Raw genomic sequence first — 13,888 nt, 5'->3', positions numbered from 1 at the left:
GAAAACTTAGAGGCTCTTTAAGCCCAACAAAACAAAACAAAAAACTAGTTAATTCCTAAATAATTTTAACATTATAAAATCTTTTTTTTTTAAAGATTTTTTTTTAAATGAGAGAAAGAGAGAGCATGAGAGGAGGGAGGGTCAGAAGGAGAAGCAGACTCCCCACTGAGCAGGGAGCCTGATGCGGGACTTGATCCCGGGACTCCAGGATCATGACCTGAGCTGAAGGCAGCTGCTTAACCAACTGAGCCACCCAGGCACCCCTAACATTATAAAATCTTTAATGTTGCTTCAAAATCTTCAATTTTACTTTAATCATAATGATGACCAAGAAGATTTTTTGTATTGAAACAGAAGTCTAAGGATGGTATTTGGCTCTTTTTGACCTCAGGGAAGCAAACCCCTCTGGACTTAGTGTCCTTATCTGTAAAATGGAGATTAAAAATCCATACCCTACTTACTACATAAGGTAGCTATTAGGATCAAATGAGAATGTGAAAAGCTTACCTCTTGACTTGGTATGGCTGCTTTGTTTTATTCTGTTAAGGAATAGCAACTTGCTGGATGCCTGGGTGGCTCAGTTGGTTAGGCAGCTGCCTTCAGCTCAGGTCATGATCCCAGGGTCCTGGGATCAAGTCCCACGTCGGGCTCCCCACTCAGCAGGGAGCCTGCTTCTCCATCTCCCTCTGCCTGCCACTCCTCCTGCTTGTGCTCTCTCTCTCTGACAAATAAAAAAATAAAATCTTAAAAAAAAAAAAAGGAATAACAACTTGCCTAAAGCAAGTGAGATTGTCTATTTAGAAAAAATATTTTAGAGTATATTTAAAATTTATGAACCCCTGAGTATGAGTGGATATATAATCTACTTCCAAAAGCAACTTTCCTGTTGATAAATGACACTGCTGATGGTATCATTGTGTGAGGTAGTGGCTGAAATGTACCTTTTCTGGGTCTGTAAGCATGACTGGTCATACTTTGGCTAAAAATCCTGTTCATTCAGGTGAGATTTAATACACACTCTTTCTTTGGTCCTACTATCACCTCCCTTTCCTTCTCACCCTGTGCTCCTTTTTTCATCAAAATTAATAATTATCACTTGAGATTTATATTTAATGTAATGAGTCTTTTTTCTAAAGATTTATTTTTTTATTTAGAGAGACAGAGAGCTGGGGGAGGGGCAGAGGGAAAGGGAGAGAGAATCCCAAGCAGACTCCTTGCTGAGCGTGGAGCCTGACACAGAGCTCGATCTCATGACCCTGAGATCATGACCTGAGCTGAAACCAAGAGTTGGACGCTCAACCGACTGAGTCACCCAGGCACCCCTAATGAGTCTTTTCTAGCAACATTTAATACACACTCAAAAGAACAAGTCTTAACTGAGAAACACAGGATACCTCCTTTTCACAGTAATTAGTTTAAGTTCCAGTGATGACAACTACAAGGCAGCTTCCTCAGAGGAAGCTAAACATTGATGAGTCCAGTGCAGCCAGTATGTTGAATATGAGGTGATAAAATCTTTATCACATCCAGCTTGACTGTCCTGTAACTTAGTCTGAGTCTTTTGGAATAGTTATTCCTTTTTATTAATTGTATGGTTGTTATACAGCCATGGAAGGAAAAAGCTGAACATCAAAATCATCAACAATATACCTGAAAGACAAAATAGGGTAAAATAAAAACAATCTAAGGAAGTTCATAATCACTCAGTGGCTATAATTTAAGATTATATACCTAGAGATTTGGAAAGCTATGTTTAAAAGAATTAGCTGCATCAATTCTACATGAAACACGTGGATATTTTTTAATGTAACATTCTCACATTTTTCTTCAACCATGAATCCTTAAAAACATATGTATCTGGTAAAACCAGAAGGATCTAAACAGTGAATTGGAAGGATAAATAGATCTGGAGTTCTAGTTCTGGCTCCATTACTGACTTGCTGAGTGAGAAACTCTGGATTTAGGTCTCCATTTGCTCTTCTCTAAAAGATCAACACTGTGTCCCGCCATGCCTCAGAGATGTATGTACTGGGAGAATAAGGCAATTGAAAGCACTCTTGAGTTTTCATTTGGAATGATCAAACATTACTTTCTCCCTTCTCTTTTTTTCATCAGTCACAATATTAATAGCTTTTAGAGCTGTACCAAGCAAAATGTCTAAAGCAAAATTTCAGTCAGTGCTGAAATTTTATATCAGATAGAAAATATGTGGGGCACCTGAGTGTCTCAGTCGGGTCTCAGTCAGTTGAGTGTCCAACTGTTGATTTCAGCTCAGGTCAAAATCTCATGGTCCTGGGATCAAGCCCTGTGTTGGGCTCCGTGCTTGGTGCAGAGTCTGCTTGAGATTCTCTCTCCCCTTCTCTCTCTGCCCCTCTCCCAGCTCTTTCTCTCCCTCTCTCTCTCAAATACATAAAATCTTTTTTTTAAAGAAAACAGGTTTAAAAAAAGGAGTCATATATTAGTAAATCTTTATTTTTGAGGTCACAAGAAGATAAATCAAGCATGTGGCTATTGGTTAATTTTTCAGTGGGGAAATAGGGCTAGAGGAGACAGCCACAGGGCTCAAATCACTGTCTTGAAAGGGATGTCTGCAATAATTAATATTTTTATCTTAACATATTTAGGCTTAAAGCTCTAAATTAGTTTAAACTCAGATTAAGAATGAGTTTCTGTCACATGCAGATTTGATATTTTTTTACTCCTATTTGGTAACAGCAAACCTTAAGGTTTGACTAGGAAATGCCTTTGAAAGAGAAGTCTGTTTTGCAACCAGAGGCTTTAAATGAAAAAAAAAAAAGTCAAACAACCTATATGTTAACTGACCCACAAGATTTGACATTTTCTTTATAAAAAAAGTAAGAGGAGTTTTATATATCTGATCCAGATAGAAATAACAGGAATGAAATTGTGGATAATTTTTAAACTACACTTATTACAGTTATCCATTGTTTCATGAGATGCTCTTTTGCAAAATGAGTCAAATGAGCTAAACAGTATTTTATCTGGAACTCACAAATTTGAAAAAAGAAATTCCCTTTAGCAAGAAAGATATATTTTTTTTAATGGAAGGAATCACTCCTCAGTTTTTTGGTCCATATATCTGAGGGTTTCTTAAAATGGTATCATGCCTGAAACTGACTACCCTTAACTAGATAATTTTATTTCTTTGAAGAAAAAAGTTTTAAAGGATACTGCACAAATGAAGTGTTATTTCAGGTATATTAACTACCTTTTTCATTTTCTTTTTTGTACCTATTCTGGCTTTGGAAATTGACATGTTACAGTGACATTTCCTATCATTTTAAGATACCCTAATCTTGTAATCGTATTAATAAAAAATATGCTTACCTAAAGAAGGAGCGAGCCAATATACTATAAAAAATCGAAGGAATGCTTCATCAAAACACTTGAAATGTAGTGAAAGTGCCAAAGCTGGATTAAATACAGCTCCTGTTAGACTTCCTCCTGTAATACATTTTAAGCAGAGTGATACCAAACCATGTATTTTACATTTTCTTGTAACTGGAAATAAAGGGGTTACTGGATGTGACTACTTTGTTTTAGGTACTTAAGTATTTTTATGCTATAATCTTCCTTTGCAGAATCACCTGGCATGTTATAGAATATAAAGATAGATTATAATGTGCTAGGACATTAAGAGTTTTAATCCAGTGCTTTTCCTATATATTATCGAATGCACATTTGAAAGTTAATCTGTTCTATTATTGCTCCTACAAGTTTACAAAACAGGAGATTTGGCTGCCCATCTTAACATTCATCAATTTAAATGAATAAATAATAATGAAAATACATTTAAAATGGATACAATACCCCAGGATCATCGTGGGCTTAAGTACACCTTTGTGTTGAAAACAAAAGTAAAATGGACCAAAGTATTATCACTGACTCCATTTTTACTTGTCAACAGAGAGAGCCCTGAAGAAGGGACTGTGCATGGCATGTGAATTATGTCTCAATAAAGTGGCTACAAAAATTTTTAAATAAAAAAAGTGATCGTGTATAGTTGTGAAAGGTAAGCACAATTTCTAACTGTTGATTGCTTTTCAGGACTCATGGTCCAGCTCTGCACCCAGGTTCTCTCTCTGACACGGAGACTAGGAGTTTAGTTCTGGCCACACAAGCAAGTAAGGAAAAGCAGAGGAGGCTGGACTTCCTTTCCAATGGTACCAGAACTGTGGCTCAGCTTTTTAGAACACACCCTAAAATATTCCTGAGATAGTGACATTTCTATTACTTCTTCCATGTAGAAGCTTGGGCATACACATCTGCCTCTGACTCAGCTACAGAAATATACCCCGAGATCTTCACAAATTTTACCTTGACATATGCCTCTATAGCATGCTGTCTTCGTAAAATACAGTAAAATTGGAAATTAAGCAACCCTTTCATAAGATTTCACTAATGAGATGTCACACTTGATAAGCTGCACTGAAGCTGTGTCGAGATGAAGGTGTTGAGCAGTGAACTAAGTTCACTCCATGGCTAAAAGTTTTTTCTAGCACACAGGCCTTACAGTGTGATTCATATTCATGTCTCAGCAATTATAAATGATACCACATCATGGATCTTCAGAATAACTCTTTTTTTTTTTAAGATTTTATTTATTTATTTGACAGAGAGATAGAGAAAGCTAAATAAACAAGCTTATTAATTTGGAATAACATTCAATATTTTGAAATAATGAGAGAAATCTCTACTAATTAACGTTGGTAGGTCTCCAAGATACCACTGAACAACTACTACCACCAAGAAAAGCAAACTGCAAAAAGTAAGATATGATACGTTTTATGTTAACATGAACATACCTAAACAATAGTTTCTATAGGGTCTTATCTATATGTATAATAAATAACATAAAGAGTTTGGAAGGACACACACATGCATGTGTGGAGGACTACCCTGGTGGGAAGATTAGACAGAGAAGGAGAAAGGACAGGCATGGAGGATGGCAGTCAAAAGGCACTTATGGTCTCACTGGTAGTGTTTTAATTTTTAACAAAAAGAATACGTTCATGCATTGTGTAATTAAACATGAATTATTTAAAAAGTAAGAATCATCATCTAGGCACAGGACTAACAAAATATCTTTGAAAAATATTATTTATTGACATCCGAAGGGGAAAAGACATAATAATATATGTCCAAGAAGAGGTACCAATGCGAAGACAGAGCTGGCTGATTGTCAAGAGTCTTACAGGATAGCAGGAACTTGGCGAAATTACCACAGTTAAAGACTGTGTCAAAGTCCAAGTTCCAAATCTGGCAATTCTAGATGCTAATGTTATTCAATACTCCTAAAGGAAATCAAATTCTCTGGGACAGAATGACACTAGTTAAAATCCTAAGACTCCTGTATAAGCCAGAATGTTAATTAACTAATTTAGAGTGGAGGCTAGCCCTTTCCAGTGACTAGAATATTTGTGCCAGGTATTATGCTAACTTGAAATACGTTATTCTATTCCTCATAATGGTCTTAAGAGAGAGATAGTATTATTCTCCACTTTAAATATGAGGAAATGAGGCCTAAATTGAGTATCTCTTCTAAGGGTACAGTACAACTCTAAACCTGTGCACTTAGCCACTACATGAATAAATAAATGTTCTGGACCTTTGTTTGAAGCAATTTTTCATTTGTAAATGAGTATCTATTTCACATAGTTATTACATTAAAAGCAAATGTATGTAAAGGACTTAGTTCCCTTCTCCTTTGACAAATAATCTTACCTATGTTCTTCATGATTTAGAAGGATGCCAAAAACTGAATGGAATAATGAAATGAAGTAAAAATACTACAATTTCTTCAGACAATTTATTAGGCTTATTTTGAAAGCCCTTAGACATAAAATATAAAATGTCCAGATATATATTATTTTTTTTCTACATGATTTTTTAAAGTGAATATGAGTATTTGATTTGTAACAGGTGATACAATGCTAAGACCTGGTTATATGTTATAATGAATAAAATAACTTTAATTTCTGTATTCATAAAGCTTACTGTCTGTTGGAAGAAGACATCAGAAGACAAGTGTATAATTAAAAATTCTACAAAGGAAATGAACAGGTGCAATAATAAAGACAACTTACTTAGATGTATAAAATAACAGATTTTTTTCAGTGTCTACCGTTGACCCTTGAACAACGTGGGTTGAGATGCACAGGTCCACTTATATGCAAATTTTTTTTTTTAAATACCATACAGTACTGTAAATGTATTTTCTCATGATTTTTTCTTTTTTTTTTTTAAGATTTTATTTATTTATTTGACAGAAAGAGACATAGCGAGAGCAGGAACACAGGGGGAGTGGAGAGAGAGAAGCAGGATTCCACTGAGCAGGGAGCCCGATGCGGGGCTCGATCCCAGGACCCTGGGATCATGACCTGAGCCGAAGGCAGACGCTTAACGACTGAGCCACCCAGGCGCCCGTATGATTTTCTTAACATTTTTTCCTCTATCTTACTTTATTGTAAGAATACAGTATATAGTACATACAACATACAAAATATGTGTTAATCAACTGTTAACAGTAAGGCTTCCAGTCAACAGTAGGCTATTAGTTAAGTTTTGAGGGAATCAAAAGTTATAAATGGATTTTTGACTGTGTAGGGGCTCAGTGCCCCTAACCCTTGCATTGTTCAAGGGTCAGCTGTGATTAAAAATGAATGCAGGGGCCCCTGGGTGGCGCAATCGGTTGAACGGTCCGACTCTTGGTTTCTGCTCAGGTTGTGATCTCAGAGTCCTGAGATGGAGCCCCTCATCGGCTCCACGCTCAGTGCAGAATCTGTTAAAGTTTCTCTCTCTCTCCCTCTGCCCCTCCCCACTCTCTCTCTAAAATAAATAAATCTTTTTTAAAAATGAATGCAGTTCCCTCTTACTCTGTTCATTGAGCCAAATTCTCCCAAAACCTAAATTAAGGATATTTGCTTGAAATCTGCATTAATAGTTTTATAGCTCTAACATGTTAATAAATTACATCCTAGCATGCAGCCATGTCAAATCAGTACCAACAGTACCTTAGAAGTTAAAAAAAAGGACATATCAAAGTAACTTCTAATGAGACTTGATGTAGCTAACCCTTCCCCCTGCCTTTCCTCCCCTATCCATTCTTAAATCCTTCCTACAAAAGCTTTACCTCTCTCTGATATGACAGAAATTCGATCACTCCCAAGACCGTTCATTCTATCTGGAACAACTCTGGTCTAAAGTTATGACATATCCACAGAAAATAATGCAGAGTTATGGCTTAGTGTATCATTACCCAAAGTATGTTCTCTTCTGCTACATACTCCTAGACAAAAGGATTCCATAAGTTTGAAAAACTGTTCCACATTCTCCTTTTGGGGTTTCACAATATACAGCAGCTTAGAAAAGGCTCTGTAGAGTTTTAACATTAGAAAATCTGTTTAATCCAGTGTTTGCCAGACTTACTTGGCAAAAGAATCCTTTTGCAACTTAATTTTTTAAAATTATGGTAAAGTATATGACATAAAACTTGCCATTTAAACCATTTTCCAGTGTATATTCAGGGGCATTAATTACATTCACAATGTTCAACTATCACCACAATTTCCAAAACTTTTCCATCACCCCAAACAGAAACTCTGTATGCTGTACCCATTAAAGGATAAGTCCCTACTCTTCCCTGCCCCCTAACCCTTGGTAATATCTATTATACTTTCTGACTCTATGAATTTGCCTATTCTGGATTTTTTATATAAGTGGAGTCCTGCAACATTTGTTCATCCATGTTGTAGTATTTATCAGAACTTAATTCCTTTCATGGCTGAATAATGTTCACTTGTATGTACATATTTTTGTTACTTTTGAGGAGTGCAGTGTAGAAATGCTGATAATGAAACAAGAATAAGCTTTAGTGTCAGTTTGAACCATGAATCCAGCACATTCTAGCCGTGTGACCTTGGACAAGTCATTTCACGTTTGTGAGCCTCACTTTACTTAAAATGGGAGTAATGTATTCATTAGTGAGTTTTTTTAAGGATTAACTAAGATAACTCATATAAATTTCCTATGTGCTTATTAGTATACTGCTCAATGAATACTCTTACCTCCCTTACATTGACAGAAAAGGAAGATCATAATAGTATCAATTTCTGTAACAGTAGTAATCCACAATTGTCTATTAGGTTCTGCCCCGGCAAACAGTCTCCAGCACTGATACTGCACCCATTAGCCATGTGTGGCTATTGACCACTTGAAATGTAGCTATTGCAACTGAGGAACCAAGTATTTAATTTTAGTAAATTTAAATCTGAATAACCACATGTAGCTAGTGGCTTCTGAATTGTCCAGCACAAGTCTGGATGAGAGCAGTGGTTCTCAACTCTGGTTTCATACTGGGATTACCTGGGAAACTTTAAAATACACCATTAATTATATAAGTACAGAGCTAAACTGTGGCATAACTTTTTGCAAGGATGATTATCTTCATATATGGGGCACGTTTCTACTTTAGCCCAAACCTAAAACTCTAATAAATAAGCAACTATTCACCAAACCCTCAAATATACATAAATCCTTCCCTCTCTTCTCTACCCTTTATTTCCATCTGTGTCTACACAAAGAATAGTACTAGATCTAAAGGATGGAAAATGGATTGGAAAGTCTTTCATTTTTATCCTGGGAAGTCAAGCAAATGTTTAGAAGCCTTTATTTTGAGGTTTACTTCTACTTACAGTTTCACTTTCAGTGGGCAGAAGATAGACCATTACCACTAATTTCCTTTTATTAGATTCCTGCCTCTAAAACATTTTATATAGTCCCAGTGAAGCTACTTTGTTGCATTTAAAATGACATATTTCATCATTAAGTTTTTGTTTTTTGGATTTCCTTGTCCCCTTTAGGATGTCCAGGGTATCCACTGCATCTGAGATCTGTCAAAATAAACCAATGGTTTGCAAGAAATCAACAGATTTCTCGAGTTACTTGTTTTAAAAAGCATCTTTAATTTCAAGCAAGTTTTAATTTTAAAACACATCTTTTGTGATAGGCCACTTAAAAGTTCATTTATAATTCAAGATGAATTATTAAGGAAACAAGAAATGACTTTAATTTTGTAGAAAAAGAACTAAGAAACAGAACTACCAAATTTCTACTCCTCCCTCTTACTATTAACCAATCATGTAGCCTGTGCTTTAAATTGAAAGGCACTTTTTAAACCCATGATCATTTTTCAGGTTGGCATGAGGAAAGAAGTAGCTGATATCTTTTCTCTCTACCATTAAAACAATCCCTTTGTAGGATATTTGAACCCTTGGCAATATTTCACAAGATCTCAGTTTCAGCACAGAAATGGCTCCTGTTGCTGAGGGTTCAAAACACTGAATGGAGGATCTGTATGTCTGCACTATTGGTAAAGAACAGGCTGCAAAATAGTTAGAATAATGGGGATACCAGTATTGACATCGCAGAAGTATAGGGGTTTCAAATGTATCTTGGTAAAGAACCTAGCGCCTCGGGTCATAGAGGCTTCGGACGTGCCAAGTGTTTTGTGGGAATAACAAACCTGCGTAGACCAAAAAGGTGATGAGTGCTGCCAGCAGGTGGATACGAAGCTTGGTTCGGATCTCCTGGAAGTGCAGCAAAGCGCTGTGGAAGATAAAGGAGCAGATGGCTTCTGTGATGACCGCTTTGGGCAAGTCGACTTGAATAGGATTCCTGCAAGCGAAGGTCCTCTTGTTGAGGTGATACTTGGTCAGCCCCAGGCTCCACAGGGCGCTTATGCAGTACCTGCTGCACAGGGCACCAATCAGCTGAGCCAACAGCCTAATCGCACCCGTCTCGGGGGACATTCCCCCCAGCAACATCTGCATCATCACGCCGCACGGGTTGCTAGAGGTGCCCACCAGAGTCAGGCCATGCACCAACGAGAAGAAGTAGATTAGCGTCAGCGGCCAGGTGGGGTGCGCGGGCTCCTGCTCGCTCAGCAGTTGCAGCTCATGGGTGCAGCAGCAGAGCTGGAAGGTGGCCAGAAACTCCAAGACGAAGGTGTGGGCCATCATGAACCTGCGCAGCTGCTGCCGGGTGACCACGCGGGCCAGCCCCATGAACAGCACGAGCAATAGCATCAGCCCCAGCGAGGTGCAGGTGTCCTGCACCTCGGGCCAGAGGCCCCGCAGCGCCGTCATGGTTCGCTCCCGGCCAGACTAGACTGCCTGCTTGACTCAAGCAGAGGCAGCGTCAGGGTAGGAGTCCCAAGTCCTAAGTCTGCAGCCCCACCCCTCCTCCCGCCTCGGGGGCGGACCGACTCGAGGCGAGCTGGAGGTCCCTGGGCGTCACGCTGGAGGACTCCTCCCCTCCTCCCCGGCGCGGAGCTAAGGTGTTGGGACCAGAGCCGGGGAGGAGAGGAGGGGAAGGGCGGCAAGGGAAGCTCTGCTAGGGGATACCGGCTAAAGGGCCAACAGTCAGCGGGAGTCTGACGCGCACACGTCCCCGCCGCCTCCCTGAGAGACTGGAAGCCGGCGCCGGCGGGGGAAGAGCGCGGAGGGACGCCGCGCGCCGCGCGCCGGGGCCACTGCGCATGCGCGCGGGGACCCGTGAGCCCTTGCGAGCGGGCGCCCAGGATCCGCGTCCCGGCGCCTAACGGAAAGGTTCGCGTCCGCTGAGATTTGACCCTTGCTTTGGGAAGACCTTGAAGGCTTTTCTTCCCCGCTCCTAAAACGGTAAAACCGTCCCGCTGGAGACGCTCCTAGAGATAATCTCGGCCAACCACCTCGTTTTTATTAATGGGGCGACTGAGAAGACTGGAGGTGACGGAGGTGGGGCGCAGAGGCCATGGGTAGTTAAAGGGAGTAGACTTCGGAGTCGAACGAAACCGGGAGTAGACTTTGGAGTCGAACGAACCGGAGTTTGACCTCTGTGAACCAGGGCATGCAACTGGGTTTCCTTGAGCTTAGTTTTCCTCACCTACCTCATACAATTGTGGGTCATACGCCCCACCTCATCGATTTGTTTTAAAAAGCATGAAAACACTAGCACAGAGAGCCAAGCACGTAAAAAGTGTTCAGTAAGTGCTAGCTTTAAGTCTGATGATGCCAGAGTCCATGGCTTTTGCCACCGCAGCCCACTCCCCAACAGCTCGCCTATCTGGGGCTGCCCACTGTGGGCAAGCTGGGAGGGAATGTCAGGGATTCCTCAGACCTTGCAGCCAGTCTGGTTTTGTGCTAATGCCATAGGTGTCAGGGTTTAGTGTTGGGGGGGTGGGAAGGGCTCAAATGCCTGAACCCCCTCTCCCACCTCAGTTTTGCCTCCTTCGGGCTGCGTTGACCAAGAGTCCACATTTCTTAGGGCTAGAGAGAAGGGAGAGAGAACAAAAATGAGGGGACTCATTAGCCCGAGCTTCAAGCAATAGAGAATTTGGCAGGTGTTCTTGTTGATTCTCTTCAGCTTTTCTCCCCAATCTCAATTGTCCTTTTATAACTAATGAAAATTCTCTTTATAACTCCAAATTTTCTGTGGTGCCAATAGACATTCTCTGAATTAAAAAATAAATACTTGCACAAAATTCACAAAGTGTGTACAGAAATGAAGCCCTTTTCTCTTTCCTGTATTGGTGCCTCACCAGAGATTTTGAGTAAATTAAAACTATTTTTTAGTTACTGCTGTCTAAAGAGGTTGCTTAAATCAGCCCTGTGAGTGTAACCCTTTCATTTTTCCCCTTTACTAAAAGTCACTTGAGAATTAATGTGAATATATTTCATTTACTGCTCTGATGATAATTCACTTTAACTAGCAAGAGCTATGTAGAAAACTTAGTCTTTTGGACTTTGATTAGAAATTTTATTTTACTTTTTTATAGTATGTTTAGAGATTTTAATATATATTGTCATTAAAAAGACTTTGGACACTGTTTCAATTAGAGAGCAAAAGCAGAATAAACCCAATTAATTACTTTTAATCGAGTATTTCACATCACATAAATCAATCTCTATTTTCAGAAACAAGAAATCACTAATTAATCTCCTAATTCCTTCAGCAAAAATGTTTGTTGATATAGGTGACAGAGCTGCATCTTGCAAATCCAGATCTCAAAATTCCAATTCTCAAGATAAGTGTCTTCATGAGAATGACTCTTACACAGGTTAAGAAGATAAGAGTCTGGCTTCCCCTGCAACTTTGGTCCAATTTTAACCACTTTGCTTCTAGGCATTACAGAGGTATTCTGGCCAGGAAAAAATACAAACTTATTTTAGAGTGACCAAATAGTTACTAAGGGAAAATTCTTTACAGAGGAAATTCAGTTGATAAAGGCAGAAGAATGATGGATTTAGAAAATCACCAATTTGCAACCCCTAATGAATTTTAATAGACAATTAAGGGATATAAAAACGTGGAAGACTGGTGGTAAATTTATAAACCCACTCACTGACCAACCAATTTTAACATTGCCCAAAGTGGAACAGCTATACATTATATGCCTCAAGTACAGAGCAACACTTATGCAGGATTTTGCCTAAGAAAAAAAATAAGCTAAATCTAATCAAACGCTTATTTTTTAAAAAAAGATTTTATTTATGGGGTGCCTGGGTGGCTCAGTCATTAAGTGTCTGCCTTCGGCTCAGGTCATGATCTCAGGGTCCTGGGATCGAGCCCCGCATTGGGTTCCTTGCTCAGCGGGAGGCCTGCTTCTCCCTCTCCCACTCCTCCTGCTTGTGTTCCCTCTCTTGCTGTGTCTCTCTCTGTCAAATAAAATCTTAAAAAAAAAAAAGGTTTTATTAGAGAGAGAGCACAAGTGGGGGAAGGGCAGAGGGAGAAGCAGACTCCCCACTGAGCAGGGAGCCATACATGGGGCTGGATCCCAGAACCCTGGGATCATGACCTGAGCCAAAGGCAGACACTTAAGCAACTGAGCCACCCAGGGGCCCCTCTAATCAAACATTTAAATGTAACTATCAATTTACAGGAAATGCAGGGGATAAAGGAACAAGTTAAATGACACCATGTAAAAGCAATCAGCCAAATTCAGAGCGTGGGACATTCTACAGAACAAGTGACTTGGCTTTCCAAAAATCAATGACTCTGTCAGCTAGGAGGGCCTAGAAGTTAGGACACCCCAGTAGCAATGAGCACACCTAGTGTCCAGATCTTGGTTTCTAATTACATTCTCTAATAAAAGGAACTAGGGCCTCCTTGGAGAAAATGCTGATTCAAGGACTAGGGCAGGAAACAGAGAATGAGCCTGGAGCATCTTGCAATGCCAGGAAGTAAGCAAGTCCTAAAATTAAAAAAATAATAATAGTAAAAATTAAAAGATGGAGGTATGTCAAAGGGACACAGGAGACAAAGCTGGCCCAAACTAGACAGTTTGAAAAACAGGATAGAGTAGCATTGGATTATAACTCCAAGTATAAAGTAAATATCCACGAAGCCATACTTTTATATGTAAATAATTGAATAAGGAGGCTGAGCACAGCTCTTTGCTTGTTAAGTGTGGACTATGCATATTGACTTCTTTCAAAGAGAGTAGTATGGAAAGGTGTGGGGGTGGGAAGATGAGAAAGAAATTTCGCAGTGGAGAAACCTGACAAACACTACCTTAGCTAGATGATCAAAGTTAATATCAACAGTGATGTCATGTTGATAGTGTGTAACCTTGATAGGGTGTAAAGAGAATGGCGCTTCTGTGGTTTTTCCTTTCCAAAACACAAAACCCCAATATAATCATGAGAAAAACATAAGAGAAATCCCACCTTAGGGACATTCTACAAAATGTTCCAACTGATACTCCTCAAAATTGCCAAAGTTATAAAAGAGAAGTCTGAGAAACTCATAGCCAAGAGGAGCCTAAGGAGATAATGATGACTAAATGTAATGTAGTGTCTTGGGGTGCCTGGCTGGCTCAGTTGGAGAA

General features: G+C 39.5%; 1 protein-coding gene across 3 annotated transcripts; it reads right to left on the bottom strand.

Moving 5' to 3' along the window:
* Positions 1-683: 683 nt before the first annotated feature.
* Positions 684-10,504, bottom strand: AQP11 (aquaporin 11). 3 transcript variants are annotated; one of them, XR_004302119.1, is made up of 4 exons: positions 9,545-10,504; positions 3,349-3,465; positions 1,395-1,650; positions 684-721 (listed from the first exon to the last, which is right to left on the bottom strand). XR_004302119.1 is itself a non-coding variant. In XM_032427171.1 (3 exons), exons 1-3 carry the CDS (start codon positions 10,164-10,166, stop codon positions 1,571-1,573), a joined length of 819 nt encoding a protein of 272 aa, XP_032283062.1. In that variant the 5' UTR covers positions 10,167-10,504; the 3' UTR covers positions 1,262-1,570. The 3 variants fall into 3 exon arrangements, 2 of the variants coding, with proteins under 2 accessions (XP_032283062.1, XP_032283063.1); XM_032427171.1 differs by lacking the exon at positions 684-721 and having other exon boundaries at positions 1,262-1,650; XM_032427172.1 differs by lacking the exons at positions 684-721; positions 1,395-1,650; positions 3,349-3,465 and adding an exon at positions 6,820-8,912.
* Positions 10,505-13,888: the final 3,384 nt, after the last annotated feature.

The sequence above is a fragment of the Phoca vitulina genome, unplaced genomic scaffold, assembly GCF_004348235.1.
Source record: "Phoca vitulina isolate PV1807 unplaced genomic scaffold, GSC_HSeal_1.0 scaffold36, whole genome shotgun sequence".
NCBI classification, from domain to species: domain Eukaryota; kingdom Metazoa; phylum Chordata; class Mammalia; order Carnivora; family Phocidae; genus Phoca; species Phoca vitulina.
This window is presented reverse-complemented; position numbering and strand designations above follow the sequence as displayed.

What these genes read in the sequence shown, in the direction of transcription:
- AQP11 (XM_032427171.1), bottom strand. Translation starts at nt 10,166, where the DNA reads ATGACGGCGCTGCGGGGCCTCTGGCCCGAGGTGCAGGACACCTGCACC. An exon ending in CACCTTTTTGGTCTACGCAG is followed by an intron (nt 3,466 to 9,544) that starts GTTTGTTATTCC and finishes AATGTATTACAG; the next exon opens with GAGGAAGTCTAACAGGAGCT. An exon ending in TTGGCTCGCTCCTTCTTTAG is followed by an intron (nt 1,651 to 3,348) that starts GTAAGCATATTT and finishes TTTGTCTTTCAG; the next exon opens with GTATATTGTTGATGATTTTG.